General features: G+C 36.5%; 1 protein-coding gene across 7 annotated transcripts in view; it reads right to left on the minus strand.

The window, feature by feature from the left end:
* The window catches only part of RALA (RAS like proto-oncogene A), a 30,211-nt gene that overhangs the window by 8,799 nt on the left and 4,185 nt on the right, over positions 1 to 17,227 (minus strand). For 2 of the 7 annotated variants that reach the window (XM_014883483.2, XM_014883486.2), the window contains exons 2-3: positions 2,281 to 2,435; positions 1,253 to 1,461 (exon numbers count right to left, since the gene is read on the minus strand). In XM_014883483.2, the coding sequence (XP_014738969.1) occupies positions 1,253 to 1,461; positions 2,281 to 2,394 (323 nt within the window). In that variant the 5' untranslated portion in view covers positions 2,395 to 2,435. Of the gene's footprint in view, positions 1 to 1,252; positions 1,462 to 2,280; positions 2,436 to 9,735; positions 10,778 to 12,447; positions 12,538 to 17,227 lie in introns of those variants that run through there. The other 5 variants (XM_088167771.1, XM_088167775.1, XM_088167756.1 and 2 more) reach the window with 5 other exon arrangements.

Below are 17,227 nucleotides of genomic sequence, written 5' to 3' on the forward strand. Positions count from 1 at the left end.
TCTGCCTTTATTTTAATTTTCCCATGAAATTGTAGTTCTGACTTGGAATCTCTCACTGGTTTGCTTTCAAACTGTTAGGGTAGTATGCCCTCAGACTACTCAACAGTGCCAAAGGTACTTTAACTGTACCTTCAAGAGATACAGATTAGTTTTACACAGAGAAAAATTTATTTTTTTTTTCTGTGTTACAGTTTAGGATTTAGTCTTCTATGGTTCACTTTCATATTTGGAATTGGGGAGAATTTTAATGTCTTTATTGAAGGGATTTTTTTTTTCATTTTTCCTGTATCAACATGTATACTGTTAACTCTCACCTTTACTGAAAAGTAGGACTTTTTCTAAGGCCAAAGTACTTTGAAGTATTGGCATGATTTTAAACAGACTTTTATATTCCAACACTGGAAATATTTCCTAAGGTAAATGTACTTTGAAGCATTGGCATGATTTTAAACAGATTTGAATAGGTAATTTTGCACTCTAGGGAAACTGAACTGTCCTCCATGATTGACAGTACCCAGCAGAAGCCTGCAAACAAAAAAGGCCTCCTCCTCCTTCTCTCAAAGTATGTAAACGTAGACATATAGAAACACAAATGACTTGAAAAAAATACACCAGAAGATGAAAAATTGACTTGCTCTTCTCTCCATACCTCTTCCTCCTCCTTTAGAGATACTAAACATGCTGGTAGTTAGTGCTACTTTTGTTGACCTGTGGCAACATCTCCAAGAAGACTAATTTCAATGGGATGCAGATAACTCCTTTTTATATTTGTGTCCTTAATTTTCTTTCAAATATTATGGCTTTTCCCATTTCACTACACTTTGAACTGGTAAAACTGTTTCCTGATATATTTTGTCTTTTTTTTAAATACAGTAATGAGTTATTTACATGTTTTCTCTCTCAACTGAAATTGAACACCCATAATATACTCCTACCTGTATAATATTACAGACTATCGTAAGAGTTTTTATATGATGCAGTCTGTGGCTGAGACCATGTCTTCTGAATGTTGCTGTGTATCTGCTCTGTGGCAATAGCTTTTCTGGTATTCAGAAATATAGCAGCTAAGACATCTGAAATGGTACAGATAGCAAAGGCCTGGCTAGGGAGCTGTTCAAAACATTATGTGACAACAGTAAGAGCTGCCATCCAGTCTGGACCATCAAAAGGATATTACAAAACACACACACACACAAAATCCCTTTCAATCATCTCAGTGTAATTAGAATGATTATCTTGCCCTGTAACTTACCTGAAGTCTGCAGTTGCTGCAAAGGATTCCAGCTCTGTAATAGAGAAGACGCAAAGAAAACCTTCTCCACTTCGGAAGTAGTTGTCTCTAATTGCAGCATAGTCCTCCTGCCCTGCTGTATCCAATATATCAATTTGGACTTCTTCCCCATCCAGAACCACCTTTTTCCTGTAGCTATCTGCTTTGGTGGGCTCATAGTCTTCAACAAACTAGAAAAAAAACCAAACCCTTGATGATGTAAAATCATGCCTGTACAAGGCAATTGCTTCTGTTTGCACATAAGGATATAGCAAACATATTAAATAGGTACTGGAACTAATAATTAAGCATTGAGCATTTAGGCCCTGTGAAGTACTCAAACAATTCGTAGTTAAAGCAGACTCTTCATCAGCCCAAACAGCTTTTAGGTTTTTGCTTTCCTCAAACATTATAAGGAAATGTAGAGGTAATTTCAAAACATCAATTGTCTGTGCACTAACCAAATTCTTCTGGTTCAAGCACAACATTTGTCTGTGTTCCATTATGAAATCATGTAGTTTTGACTTTAGATATATTTATTATCAACTTTTAAAGTACACTGAATGCTTAACTTCTGACTTTTAATAAAAAGGGATGACTTTCACTGGAAAAAAAAGGAAAAGAGAATTGATTTTCTTTCCTGTCTTCAACAGCAGCACAAAAACATGGAAGAAATTGGTTGTTTCAGGTGTCATGCAGCTCAACTAAGTGAAGGAGCTTTGAGCTATAATAACCAAGTTCTAATAGGTCTAGTCAGCAATGCAAAAATATTCCAGTAATATGACAGAGTATCTAACAGCTGAGAAGTCTGAACAAGGCCAAATTTTACCTTCACAGGTACCTCTAGTGGGTAAATCAGTAATATCAAAACACATTTTTGTTCCATTTAACTGAATTTCATACCCCATCACATGCATTTAAATCCTCTCAGAAAATAATTCTACAAATGTAATCTAAACAACACTGTATAGCAGGCACCTCCTGAGATAATTTCTAAGACAGACTCTTACCTCATCATACATAAACTGTAGTGTTAAAGCAGATTTTCCTACACCACCGCTTCCCACCATGATGACTTTGTGTAAAGCCAACGAATTCTGTCCTTTAGGTTTATTTGCTGCCATCTTTGGGTTGTAGAAAATTCACAGGTATTAAGTGAAAAAATCTAGAAGAAAAAGATTTCTTCATTAGTTGTCTTTTCTATCTCCCACAAGAACTGATAAAATGGGGTTTTTTTCGAAAATTCCTACATATTTAATTACTTAGTTTCAGTTCTGCTTTAGTGAAAGCTACCTGCTCTTTCACTGGAAACCAGTCCACTAGTTATATTGAGCTCATCTCTTTATTATAATTAAGGAAAGAAACCCTTCACCACTTAGAAACAGCATTTTCTTTTAGTGGCACGCACAGTAGGTATCAAGAATTCTTGATAGTTTACTACACAAGAATTGAAAAAGGAAGCCACAGTGAATCAACACCATATAAAAAACCATGATATGACAGCTGCAGGGGAAGGAAACAGACTTTTGAAGGGATTTCCAGTTTAAATGGCAAGCACTAAGACACAGCAGCAAGGATTATCTAGAGTACTTTTACAGGAAAAGCAAGCAAACTTAAAATCTAAAAATACTCAGTTTCAGTAAGTCAGAAATCAAAATAACAATCTAGTTTATACAGAATGGAAAGATTCAACTTGCCTACAAATGTAATTATTTGGTATATCTGGAGTAGTTGTCTCAGTCCCGTGACTGCTTGTTTAAACACAAATCTCTGCATCTCACCAATACCAAAGGGCCCTGTGATAGCTAATTCACATAGTTTAACATGTATGTGCACAAGCACTTTTGTAGCATTTGTAGCAATTCCATTAACTTAAAAAAAAATTTCACACATGCTATAGTTTTAGTGGATCTCTATTTTCCCATACTTTTGTTTGATTCTCTACCTATTCCAATAGTAATAAGACTGTACTTGTGAATGCTTGCACAGTTCTTAAAGCACAGGAAAGTCCCTGAATAGTGACAGAATGCACTCTCCTCCAGAGACTTAAGGGCAAAACAAGGTCTGAACTCCAAAAGAGACAATGACATCTACATTACATATATAAACACAAGAAGGATATACAGTAGTAATTAAAAAATCAAATTTAACTTTAATTTTTAAAATTAAAAACTCAAAAAGAACACCTTTGCATGGCAGCACAGCTCAGTTATACCTACCAGATAATAAATAACACATCATAGTGACTTGGCATGATTACCTCATTACCTTTAGCTATCATGATTATTTGACAATGGCACACTAAATTTACATCTTACTGCATAATGACATACCCTTCTGGGCAGCTTAAACAATCAGAATGTGAAGCATGACAACTTTCTTAAGACTTGTATCAAAAGCCCTAGCTGAGGCCATGCACTAAGGCTTTGTTAGCAGTGATGCAGGTAATATAAAAGCATGATGACTAAAGCTTCACTGGAGATTAGGCCAATCCTTCCTGGAAGTAAAATAAATATATACCATCAAGGTTCTCACACTGCCATGCCAGCAAGCAGGCAAGCAGCTAGGAGAGCTATGGCTGGATCAGCTGGCCAAAGGGATATCACCACACCAAAGCTCAGCAATAAAAGTTGGCAGAGAAGTTTGAAGTTTCTCAGCACTTCCGTTGCTCAAGAACTGCTGGGCATTGGTCAGCTAGCAGCGAGCAAATTTTCTTTCATTAACTTTCCTTGGGTTTGTTGCCCTTTCTTAAAAATACTTCAGTTATAATTATGTCAACCCACCAGTTTTCTTATTTTTACCCTTTCAATTCTATCCCCTCTCCCATCGGTGGCAGGGGAGCAAGCAAGCAGTAGGATTTATCTGCCTACCAAGCTAAACCCACAAAATATGTGAAAAACTCTTGAGATCACATCAGCACCGCTACCCATTCTGCCGTCAAAGAATTCTGAAAACGCAACTGAAAATTAAGTCAAATTCTTTTCCCCAGGAAGATTATCTAGGCAAAATAAGCATAAGTAAGGTGCTAGACTCATTGCAGAGATATAGCAGAGAAATACAACTAATATCATGCTACAAGTTCTTTTAAAAAGGAGATGGAAAAGAGCAAACTCAAATCTCTGTTTTGGCTTATAAAAAAAGCATTGCTTTCTTTTTACTCAAGAGGGAGTATGAGAACATGAAAATAGTTCAAAGCCACAGGCATGCTTTCAACGTACTATATTGTTTTGTCTTTGTGTACTTTTCTCTTAAAAGGAAAAACATATCCTGAAAGTCATGTTTCTTAGTATGTATGTCAGATAATTAAAAAAGAAAATTCACCTGAATTCCACTATCAACTGACAACAGCTCAGTTTGCAAAGCTCAGATTACAATATCTACCTGGGTATGGCCTACTGTAAGCTTACTGAGCAAGAAAACAGACTATTCTTCTGTAAGCACTTCAACACTGGAACAAGTCCAAATGAACTCAGCAGGAACTCACTCAGGTGAGTTTGGGCTAACAGTACTACAGCCTAAAAAAATTTCAAATGCACAGTAGCAACATTTCACTGCAATATCTGTTTTAAATTAATTTTCAATCATTAAGTAGATAGAGCAATGTGAAAATTCTTATTTTACTTCAACTTACAATTCAACAAGTAATGTGACAAACAAGTTTTTGCTTTTTGTACTCTCTGCAGCAGCTGGCCCATAAAAAACAGTTCCATTTCCAATTTGATCTTGACAAATAATTGTCAACAAACAACATTCCATTAAGATACTGAAAACAGCAAAACTTCACACTACCCCAGACTTCAAATCTTCAAGATAAGCTTGTCATAAACACTATGCCACGTTTTGTAGTAGGAGGGCAGCTCAGGAACGTCAGTTTGCTCCCAAGTTGTTCACAAGCCAATAAAGATATAATGCTGGCAAAACTCAGGTCTGCTGAGTAGTAGACAATGTGGAAGGAGAGAAATAAGTACCAAACAATGGAAGTACAATACGATACTGTGCAAACAACACTTAATCCAAAGAGACTGCTTCAGAGCAAATACTGTGCCAGAGATAAGAAAGACCTTGAAAATTTTAAGTTCTAAGCTATTGGCATGATTCTACCTGTTTCAGTGTGCTTAGAAAAACAAAGTGGAACCTAGATTCCAATTTTAACAATAAAGCACCTGAAATGAAGTTTCATGCAAAGTCTTTCTGCCTGTTATTTATGTAGCCTGACTTACTTTCATAAGAAGTATTAATTTGGGTCATATCTAGTTACTGAACTACTGTCCTACTTTATAATTACAATAAAACAGATACTATGGCAAGAACCCTGTTGTATGAAGCTCAAAAAAGCATACTTCCTCATTAAGTATACCATGGGGTTTATTATTATTTTAATCTTCACAGTGCAGAATTATTTGCAGGTCAGAAGATAAACACAGGATTATCCTACAGTCAAATCCTACATCACCTACAGCAGAAAGATGTTCACAAAGAGCCATGCACAATGTTATCAACAGCTATATCATCCATTTATACAGGTCAGCTTTTTACCACACTCATTGGAAATTCCATAGCAACAATTCAGATGGTAACATACACAAAAGTTCATTCTTAAACAGTTCTTCATGTAGTTCAACAAGTTGGAAAGGAAGCAAAAGCTTAACTGACTGAGCGATGTACTGCAGTATCTTCAGTCAGAGGGGCATTGTCTAACTACCATGCTATGGATCAGTCCTCACCTCCACTGCAGATAAACTCCCAGGAAGCTGCCCTTTTCCAACATATTTGAGCAGATAAAGACACAAACAAATCAATCTCTGACTGCTCAGACAAAGTATGCAGTTCTCAAAGGTCCTACAGCTCTTTTATTGCCTGCTTGCAGATAAACACACCAATGATTCTGTACTCCATTCAATGGCAGGCTTCCAGTTGAAGCTAGGGTCTTTTTTTTTTTTTTGAGCCAGGCTAGGGAGCAATTAGATTAACTAAGAAGCGCAGAGGTCAGAATTAGAATTCATGTTAGCATCAGAGATAGCGTCTTGTCCAACAGTCTAGAAATCTGATCAAAGGAAAGAAGAGGAAGTAGCTAAATAACTTTTAAGTTATTTTTTACATTATTAAGATCATCAAGGAACTTCTATCTGGAGTTGTAAAACTGCTGCTTGTCTTGAGTGACTGGCTTCTATCTGGATCAATACTTAACTTCTCCTAAGTTTTATACACTGCAACGTGCGCAGGTTCTCTGCACAAAAAGTACCACCTTACCTTTAGTCACTCATGGATTTACATGTGACTGGCAGCTCCACCCACTACAGGAATGAGCTGGATAGTGTAACACAACTTGGACACAGTAAGGATCGTATTAACTTCCTCATACAGCCTTGAAACACAGAATGGTTAACTCCAAATCCACAAGAGTAAGATTGATAACCAGGTGCCAGCACAAAAAGTTGTTTTAATCTTCAGGGACAATATTTTCAGGGAGAAATCTTTGCAAATACAAGTTAGGAAAGAAAAAAAGAAAAAGCAGAAATCCTCGATCTCTATTATTTTTTATTTTGTCCTCCTATTTACTATTTCAGCCAAATAGAGATAAAAATATGCTTATGGGTGAAAAACATTTATGGGTTTTATCCCTCATTCATCTTGCTCATCTGATTAAATTGAGATGACTCTTCTTAAGCTGTCTTGTTCCTCATTTGGCTTTTTCTTATGGAATAACTTGCTCCAAACCAATCCAAGCAGGTTTCCTTACATATCCATTCCATTTGTCCTCTACATCCCTCCCCAATGCAATAATCCCAAGGTTCACACACTGAGGGAGAGCAAAAAAGTGGCTGACAGAACAGCTGTGTACCATCCAAAGAGGGCAACCAACACTCAATTTAGACTGCTTCCTTTCCTTCACAGGGAACAGAATTCTCCATATTTAGCCAGCACGAAATATTGAAGAAATTTATAGAAACAATCATATCCAAGACACCTACATCTCCGACAAAATGTAGCCAAAACTCACCAAGAGGCCAAAAACTAACAAAGAACAGCAAATGATCAGTCTCATTTTCTTAGAGAAGGTGACAAAAGAAGCCAAGAAGCTGTTCGGCCTATCTTCATTCCTTGGAGTCTCATAAATGCAATGTAAATGAGAACAGACCAGGAAAAAAAAAAGCATTACACCAAAGTCACATCATTACAGGCACAAATTCAGCTGGCATCTTCTGCACTACTATACATAAAGCTGAATGCAGGCCTTGTGAGTATGCAGTTGTCCTTAACAGGAGGACTTTGATTTGCTGCAGACATTTGTTTCAAGGGGACTAGTTAAACATAGCTTTGTATTTACAGATAGCTGGTACAGTTAGCATAGCTGGTTCTAGTTAATAAGTAGAGATAGTGGTGCCTTTCCTCAATTGCAAAACAATTTGTTATTGTCAATTTTATAGCCTACATAAAACTAATACATCAAAACTGAATGTAAGTTTATTTCCCTTCCTTTAAGAGAAGATTACATAAAGATTTGAAAGTCTGTCATATTAACCTCATTACCTACTCATTTTTATGATGAGTAACTTTCTTCCCTGAAGACTGTGTTACATAATAAGCATCAATTACAACTGCTAGCTGATACATTGCAGCACCCATCTTTACTGTTTAACAGAAATAGAACTTGATACATTAGAAGGGACAGGAAAAATTTAAGTGCACTACATGAGCTGCCTGCACAATATTAAAAAGTAGTTAATATACTTTGACCAAAATACTTCCAAAATTATCAATTACTGAACAATTAAAGAAGATTTAGCAATAGAAACTCATCTTGCTCTAAACAAATAACTTCTTTTTGCTTGAAGAAATTAATGCCTGCATTACTCTGCACTTGACACTTAGTATAATCTATCACCTCTAGAAAAAAAATCCACAACTTATTTCATGCTGAAGTGAAAATTTGTGGCAATTATTTGACAGTATTTTCTAAAGTGAGTCAAAAAATTCCCCAAAGTTTTGTAATTCCCCAAAGTGAATCAAAACTCTAGTGCCTCACTGTAGTGACCTACGAATTACAAGTTCAATTTTCTAAGGAAAAGCTCATGAACAAGAAAAATGCCAACATATTTGATATCCAAGGACCATGAAGGAATATAATCTATTATAATCTGTTGTGAAAATATCACACATTCAATCAGTTACTTCATTGTTTATTGAGTCCCATAGTTTCAGTTTGGTTAACAAGAGCAAAAGTATATTTGAGAATGTATTGTTTGAAAATAGCACTAGCCTACTAAGTGCCAAATATCTGGAAGACACCTCACAAATGATTCAGATATTCCTGCAACAAAAGCATTCCTGGAAAAGGAGGGAAGCAACTCCAGGCAAGCAGAATCTAACCCTCCCATCATCTGGTTCCAATTACAACATTCAAACCAGATCAGCAGAAACACCCCATGACCCAGAAACTGATAGGATACATGGAGATGGGATACCAGCTGCCTTAAGAACTAGAGAATAAGGATGTTTCGAAAGTTAGGTCAGCATTATTGTTGTGTCATCGAGTTTGACTGGTGTTTTATTACAGTTTAAATGCACAACATCCATCAAATTCTGCACAGAGTAACATCAGTATTTTATTAAGGTAGAACAAGTATTTCACATGTTAAATAACCACTACAAACTTTAAGTAGAAGACTAGAGAAAGAGAAGAATGAACCCAAATGTTCAAACCTATCTTAGAAATTACTAATCTCAGATAATGAAACAGGCCTCCTGAAACTCAGCCTCATAACAAGTTACAAACTTTCACAGCAAGTATTTCCCTATGTGCTGAAAACAATCGTTTGACAAAAATATGTTTAACTAGGAATTAGGATTTGGAACTTCACATGAGTTTAACAAGCAGTTAAATCACATTTAAGGTTTCGTAAGAATTCTTCTTTCCAAAGCTTTCTAGGGCACACCTTAGAAGGTGTTTGTGCCTCCCACACCCACAGAACAAATTTACTACGGTGACTGACTACACATATACTAGTAAAAGTAAAGGGTAGAAGACTGACTTCAGTTCTATCACTCAGCAGAAGCAAATCTCCTCAGGCAAAAGGCCTAAATTTCCCAGCTCCTTGAGACAAGTACTTCAAATCATAACCACATCCAGGCACTTAAACTGGAAAAGTCAGCCAGTGAACTCTTCATCCATTAACAGAGGCCCATCCATCCCATAAATTACATTGTGATGTTATAAAGAATAGCAGCTCCCAAATGTCCACAGCTTTATACTTTTAAGATATCATTAGAAGAATTGTGATTGCTCCAAAAAGAAGTCACTAAAACACAAGAAACAAGTACACCAACATCCAGCAGCCTCCCAGGGGCTCCACAGGGCCTTAGTGCCAACTTCTGGGCATGGTCATGAGCTAGACAGCACCTTCTGAAGTGAGAGCAGATATGTATTTCATATGCTTTAAATCATCATTTCAGCATTTTCTTACCAAAAGGCCTCTTTGGCTTCCTGCAAGATTACTTCTGGGGAAGTACTTCCATAAGGAAATTTCTTTACACCCACATGGAACAGCACATGAAAATCCTGAAAAACTGAACAACAGAAACAGTCTAGAAGAAAATCAAGGTCTTAAGATTTCAAACCCTGTAGTGTACTGAAAACAAAGCAGCTACCTCACTGTCCACATAAACAGCTGACAAAACATACAGCCCTTGAGCCCAACTGTGTGTGTCTGCAAGGCTGATATAAACTGAAGCTGCAGCAGTCTGCCTGATATTCCCACATCCTTTCTCCCAATAGCACTGGTGCAGTTATTAGGTGGCAAAGAACTTAAGAAATTGCTCTAAACAAAAATTAACCTATACAGTTTTTTGAACAGATCTGTTACCTAAACAAGTGGGCTGGTACCAAAGACAGCCCAGAGTAACACATAGCTGAACACGGGGAAAGCAAAACTACAGCACTTACAGCCTATAAACATTGTGGCAAAACAATGCATATGTTCTAGGGTTCCTCAACCATAATCTGGCACCTGTTGAAGGTTCCTCACTTTTTCCAAGTTATGTAATGGCTATTACAAAACACTGGGAAGAATTCTAGATACTTGCAATGGTTTATCTGTACTTTTCCAGAGATTGGTGGGAAGAACAGCAAACTCAAGTCCACCACCAAGGTTAACACAAGGTTAAAGATTGCTTTCATAGTTCAATGGACTAAAGTTACACTGTGAAATAATTTTGGTAATACACACATTTATGTAACAGTCTAGAATACTGTTCCTGCTTCTACAAGTTCAGTACGTGGCTGGTGCCCTCTCAGTCTATTCTAATCACTGAGGGAACTTAGCTCTCTGAGGCTGACAGTGCTGAAGTGCTTTAACACAAAGTGTAAGGGTCACATATTTCATATTCAAGTTGTAAACACGAAGATCTGTAATCAGATTCATTTCATATTGTTTTAAGATTATACATCATGAGGAGAGAATTAACAGTCACAGCAGACATGACAGAATAATGAACAATTGCAACTCCTTGCCTGTCAAAGTTATCCACGCACTCACATGGATTCAGAGGGAAGGCAGACAAACAGGTACTATGGTACTACAGCTTATTTTCTACCATGAAAGGCTGAAACAGATGAGGGGGTCATCTGTGGAAGAGCCTCCCACATCAGAGTTATCCATAATCAAAAGTCAAGTTACATTCATGGGAGATGCATTTGATATAGAACAAAGACACTCTCCCAAGCCCCATTCCCCCCAGAATGTAAGAGTCAACGTATAGCCTACAAGGATGAATTTTAATAATGTTGAATCAACAGTTCAGATTCTTAACTAGTGCTATTCTACTAAGAACTCCATGAAACATTTCAAGAACACATTTAAGTTAGCGTCACCTAAGACACATAGGATACAGCCGTTTTTTATCCTGTGTTTCAAGTACAAGAAAGCACATCTGGAAGCTAACTTTTGATTAATGATAAGCTAGGCTTCACTGACCCTTGCACAGGACTGCTGCTTCCAGCTGTTCTAGAAAGCAACAAGAAAGGAGTTCCCTTGAAGGCATTATGCCAGAGCTTGCAGCATGAACTTCAGCAGTGCACTTTTAAAAGCAGTTCAAGAGCACTGAATTCAAAACTTGTTCACAGCGTATTCAATATCAGAAATTCAGGGTTTTTTGGTCAATCATATTTCAAAAGGAATCTCAACACATTAGTGTGCCCTTTTTGTCCCTGTATATTTACACTTCAATATACACTATAGAAATTAAAGGAAAATTTAAACGTAAGCATATTGACTTAGCTTGATGAAGTAAATTCTTTGAGAAAAGTCTGAAGGTGTCTCAAAGACATACTTGAAAAACCATACATTTTCCTCTAACACAAGTATCTTTTTAATTGTTAAAAACCCTAGTCTTTCTTTAAAAGTTCAGAATGTCAGATGTGCATTTTCTAGAAATGGCAAATATATGCTTGGTCATTTTTATAGCCAGAAAAAAATGACAGCCAAGATCCACATTGACTAAACTCAAACTGCACCCAGACAGTTTCACTGCTCTACAGCAGGAAAGTTAACTTGTGACAGAGAAGTCTAGAAACAAATGGTATCTGCAAAGTAAAACAGTCGTCATGCTCATGGCAGGCTGCACCCAACCATCTTATGGAATCTATAGAAGAGATGCAGACTGCATATCTTCTATAGGTTTGGGCTCTGCCTGCTAGAAGCAGTCTTGTTGTTTTGCAGGCATCTCTTGTCACACCAAGACAGGTTCCGATGTTGATAGCTCAGGGAATTTATCCTGCTCAAACAACTGTTGTCCCCTGTTAGCCAGTCATAATAGTACTATGGTGAAAACTCACATGAACACTCTGAAATTCTCTCAAGTATTAGTACAGACAGACTGAACACAGGAGCCTTGTTTGAGTAACACTCCTATGAAATTCTTGACAAAGAAAAAGTCTAAGCTGCCTTCTTCCACAAGTCAGTGCCTGGGTGAATGAAGTTTCAGCAAAAGCCGAGTAGGAATACCACAATACATTATCCTTCACATCTCATGCTAATAAAACAGCTTCTAACAATGAAGGATGCAGGAAACAAGTGCTCCAGCAGGTGCAAATACATTTACATCAAAGGCCACAGCACAAATGATGCAAGCACACAGGACTGAATGCAGGGCATTAACAAGAGACACCAAGAAGGTACCACCAAGTTCTCCATCTCTTCTTCACAAATACAGGCAAGCGTTCTCTCTCCCCACAGGCAGACTGCACCAATACACCAGCCAAATGGAACCTAATGAAATACGAGCATGTTGGATTTTGCATTTCAAAAATTTCCATTTATTCCTCTAAGGAATCATGCAGCTGCAGCAAATTTCTTCCGTGAAATCTGACTTGGCAAAGTAAGTTACTTCATTCATTTTATGACTTTGCCATTTTACCACCTAATTAGAAATGCACAAGTATTTTTTTTTTGTAGTATTATTGCAGGAGCATTACTTTTGTAGCTGTATTTTGTATCATGTCTCCTTCTGCTTATAACCTATGCAGTGCAAATTTCTCCTTCTAAAATCATAATAATTTTTCTGTTTTATTCAGAGAAAAAGGATTTCATATGCACGATTCACTAAATGAGACTGGTTTGCAAATACACAAAAACTTTTGAAATAGGTGACTCAAGAAGTGGTTTTAGACCTGATGTTGAATAATAATACAGCACTCGTAAAGCTGAAACACTGTTAGGTAGATCTCTCCCCATTTTTAGATGCCGTTTATCCTAAAACTGTTAGATATATGATTTGAAAAATTGATAAAGTTAATCTAATAGATCTAAAAGACCCAATCAGGCAATGAATTGTGTTTTAGTTCAATATATGCTTGCCAATCATACGATACATGATAGACTTTCATGGCTATTTCACATATTATGGGCATTAAACTTTCAATGGCTAGAAACAGAGGGCATTCAGTTCATTAAATTAATATGAAATTATCAATATTCAAGTCCATTTAACAATTTTCACATCAAGTGCCAGTGCAAGGTGGTTTTCGTCATATCCTGCTTAAAATACCGATCACATTTTTCTTGCAGTACACAGAAGGGATTTTCAAATTGAATGCTCACAAACTTTAAAATTGCTGTCCGATCCTGTTTCAATTCTTACAGGTCTTACAATGCACAAAGTAACTTGGAAATGTTAAATGACTTTACAAGAATATAAGTGTGTAAGTTCCAAGTTGTAACAGAACAGGCTATCTAAAAAGTTCTTTACAAAGCAATGTATGTTTAAATCATAGATCAATTTCAGAACACAAGAGCAAGCATAACACTAATTTTTGACTATCTGGGGAACCAAGTGAAGCAGCTATCAAAAACTTCTGATAAACAATCTAAAAATTAGTTTTTAAATCATACTCCAAAGGCAAAGTCTCTTGGAAAAGGCACCGTTAAGGACGGTGTACTATTACACATCACAATCAAGTGTGTCTCTCTTCCTATGATGACCTGACACAGAATGCAAAGCTAAAGGCATTCCAGCAGTGGTCACAGACCAAACTCAGTCTATTTTAAAAGCCAGTCTCCCCATGGAAAAACTACTATAGAAGTCTGTCTATTATGAAATCCAATATCTTTATCAACATGTAACCAATTTAATTCTACACACGTTGCAATGCTAAACAGTACCAAGTGTGAGCTGCTTTCCTTTCTGTACACACAACCTTTTAAATTTCTGTGAGAAGTATGTGACCTAATACCTTTTCAATGTTGCATGGTTTTCTCCTGCCTAAGAAACCTTCACTACCTCTGACTTATGAAAACATTTTCTTTTCAAGCTGGTCACTTGGAAGCTTTCAATTTAGTGGCAATACTTCTACTAGCATCAGTTCACCACAGAGTCAGAAGTTAATTTTACTGCTTTTTGTCTTGAGGGGTTTATTTCTTTTACCTTTACGCACAAGCAGTCAGAGTCCTGCATAAAGTCTGGAAAAGTTAGTGTTATTAAAACCTACTCCTGTTGCTCATAGATCATAACTAGTCTTAGTTTGTTGTAAAACAGGAATTGTGTTCTTGAAAATATCTCCTTCAAAGCCCTGACCATCTAACTATGCCATTCTGACTGGGTTAGTTTTCAGTATTTTATCATATTGTATTTCATTGTTCATACTATCTTAAAAGAAATCCTAGTACTTGGCTACAAGATTGTTTCAGTTTTCCCTCAGAGAAACACATTTCCCTCCATATTTGTAAAAAAAGTCTTCTCTCCTAAAATTGTAGCAAAACTTATTAGAAAGATTACATTATAAAACTTCACTCCTCAAACAACAGACTGTTTTCCTCAAATTTTCCAAACTACTCTTAAGATCATTAGATCTTAAGACTGCTTTTACAAGGCTCTTCAAAATACTCTAGTCCGAAGAAAATCACAAACTCTGCATATTACAAACATGGTCTCAGGTCTAACTCATCCATCTTACAGAGAATATTTTTGTTTACTTCATTCCTCTATCTGCTTTGACTGTAAGAGCTATAAAATTCAATCTTTGCAAGACAGCAAATACAACAGATACAGGTTAACTTCCACTTAACTTTTAGAAAAAGATGTTCTTCTACTAAAGTTCAACAAGTATTAAACAGTTACCTAAAAAGAAACAACTTTCTCATTAAGATCCAATGAAAAACATTAAAGAGGTAGAACAGTAAAGAAGTTGCTCAAAAAATCAGGACCTCCTAAAGTTTCAGAATTACTCCAAACTGAAATGTTTCATATCTTACTCATTTCTGATATGAAATGTTTCAGTTTGTTGCCTTCTTCTTGGGCAAAGAAGAACTGAGAAATTCCAGCATTTTTGTGAGTAGCTGCACTATATAATCTTTAAGTGTAATTGTAACTAAACCCATCAGTAAACTAATAACTACTTGGCCAAAATTAGTGATTGACAGGGAGACAGTTGCATGGGTGTACACATACTGGCTTTCCTAAAATATTGTGTGGATCAGCTATTGGCCTCTTCAACACCATCAATCTATAAATTGTAACCTCCCACACTCTCACCACAAGAAAAACCAGCTGGCAATGCCTGCAATGGGATTTCTTAACAAAGCACAGAGGCATTTAAGACGTGGAATATATATAAGTCAAAAGTGAGTATTTTCCCCTAAAAGCAGAAGCACAAGGGTAAAAAGTTGAAATCATGACTTAAGATCCAACTTATTATCAAAACAAGATGTGAGAAATAGGACAGACACATATCTTGAATTAGAACTTAGAATTTAACTCTTCTAAGTCCAAATGACAGCAACAGCTCCTGCTTAAATGTTATTATAAAACCACACCTGTGACAAGTTCTTTGCAGAAAGAACGCTGCACTTAGAATGCTAATATTTCTGAAACAAATGCATCTATATTTCTTTAGTTATTTTTTCTAAAGCAGTCCTTTATGCTACACTATACACTAAAATGAGTACTGATGCAAACCCAATTTATTGTCAGATGAGCAGCCTTCTTGTTCTTTATCAGTTCTTCAACTTCTCATTATTTATCAGTCTTCATTAAATAGGGAAAAACAATCAAGTTCTGGCATTTCACACATCTCAAATTAGTGGGTCTCTTCCTACAGTGTACTCTGAGATGTTGCAGAATTAATGATGAATGTTACCTGTAGCTATATTTTCTTCCTTACAATACTAACCATTTAATGACATTTAATAAACTTGCTGAACTGAAAGCAGTTTCTGATATTTAGTCTAACACATCTACTCCTTAAATTTTGAGTGACAGCACTGGACTGTATAGAGGAGTCCAGAGTGCAGTGTTTTCTTTCTAGGTTAAGTTTTCCTGATTTATTATGTACTTTACTTTCATTGAATATAAAGCCTGGAACCTCAAAGCCATCAGGTCTAATCAGCAGCAGACAAAAAATACACAATCTGGAGCAGTAAAAAAAGATGCTTTAATAAATTACACTCATACAGGCCCATGCTACATCAGCGACTTCAATATATAAACTACATAAGTGTAAAATAAATTTCACATTCATTTTCAAATCGGTGAGAACTTCAAAAATGTAAATTTATTAAAAATCGGAGAATTCAAGTTATGATAAAGTACACTGAGCTACCAGTCATGACTCTACGGAAGCACTGCAATGAACTCCTAATTTGGACAGTATAAATTTTGACAAAATTTTACAAAAATCAGTGAAGTGTGCAGTGTTATTTGTTAAAATAAAAATCTGAGGATTGGAATGAAGTTTATTTGTATGTTACACTACATAGGTGAAATTAATTCGGGTGTTTAAGTGTGCAAGAACTTTATGATTTAGTGATGTCATCCCAAAACAGCTCTTTCACGTAACAGTCACTTGGATTCGGTGATTTTGCTTACTTTTATCTCCAAGGATGACAGTGACAGATGGTTAATGATGACCTGCTACCAGCCTTGCTTAGAATAGGGCCTTTGGGTCCATCTACTCAAACATCTCCCATTATGGGACCACAGCTGTCAAGTGTGGGTTTTGTGACTGACCATAGCATGCCTGATGACATCTGTCATATTAACACTGTTTTCCTGTCTGTATAGTTTCTTTTATTTTGAGGTCTGAAATAAATCCCGCAGGGCAAGTACTACTGGTATTAACAACTTCCGTGTTAAAAGCTTTGTCAGGAGACATCACAGCTATAACAACAGGACTACACTGCTACATCTCAGACTTTCTTTCCTCTATGCTGTCTGACGGGCTTGAATGGGAGTACTAGCAAAGTTTTCTTCATTTTTGCAAGACTTCCATGTTCACTGCGATCTATTTCATGTTGACAAAAACATTTCTGTCTATCTGTATGTGGGTGCTATATGTGGAGCATACTCAAGACTCCCAGAAACAAGGATCAGAGTAAAAGAACAAGTCTTACAGTAGCACAGAAGGCTATTAAATTAGTATTTGAGAGTGTAAAATGAAACAGCTACCAAGGCCTGAATGCATGG

Source organism: Sturnus vulgaris, chromosome 1 (assembly GCF_052056855.1).
Source record: "Sturnus vulgaris isolate bStuVul1 chromosome 1, bStuVul1.hap1, whole genome shotgun sequence".
In the NCBI taxonomy this organism is placed as follows: Eukaryota; Metazoa; Chordata; class Aves; order Passeriformes; family Sturnidae; genus Sturnus; species Sturnus vulgaris.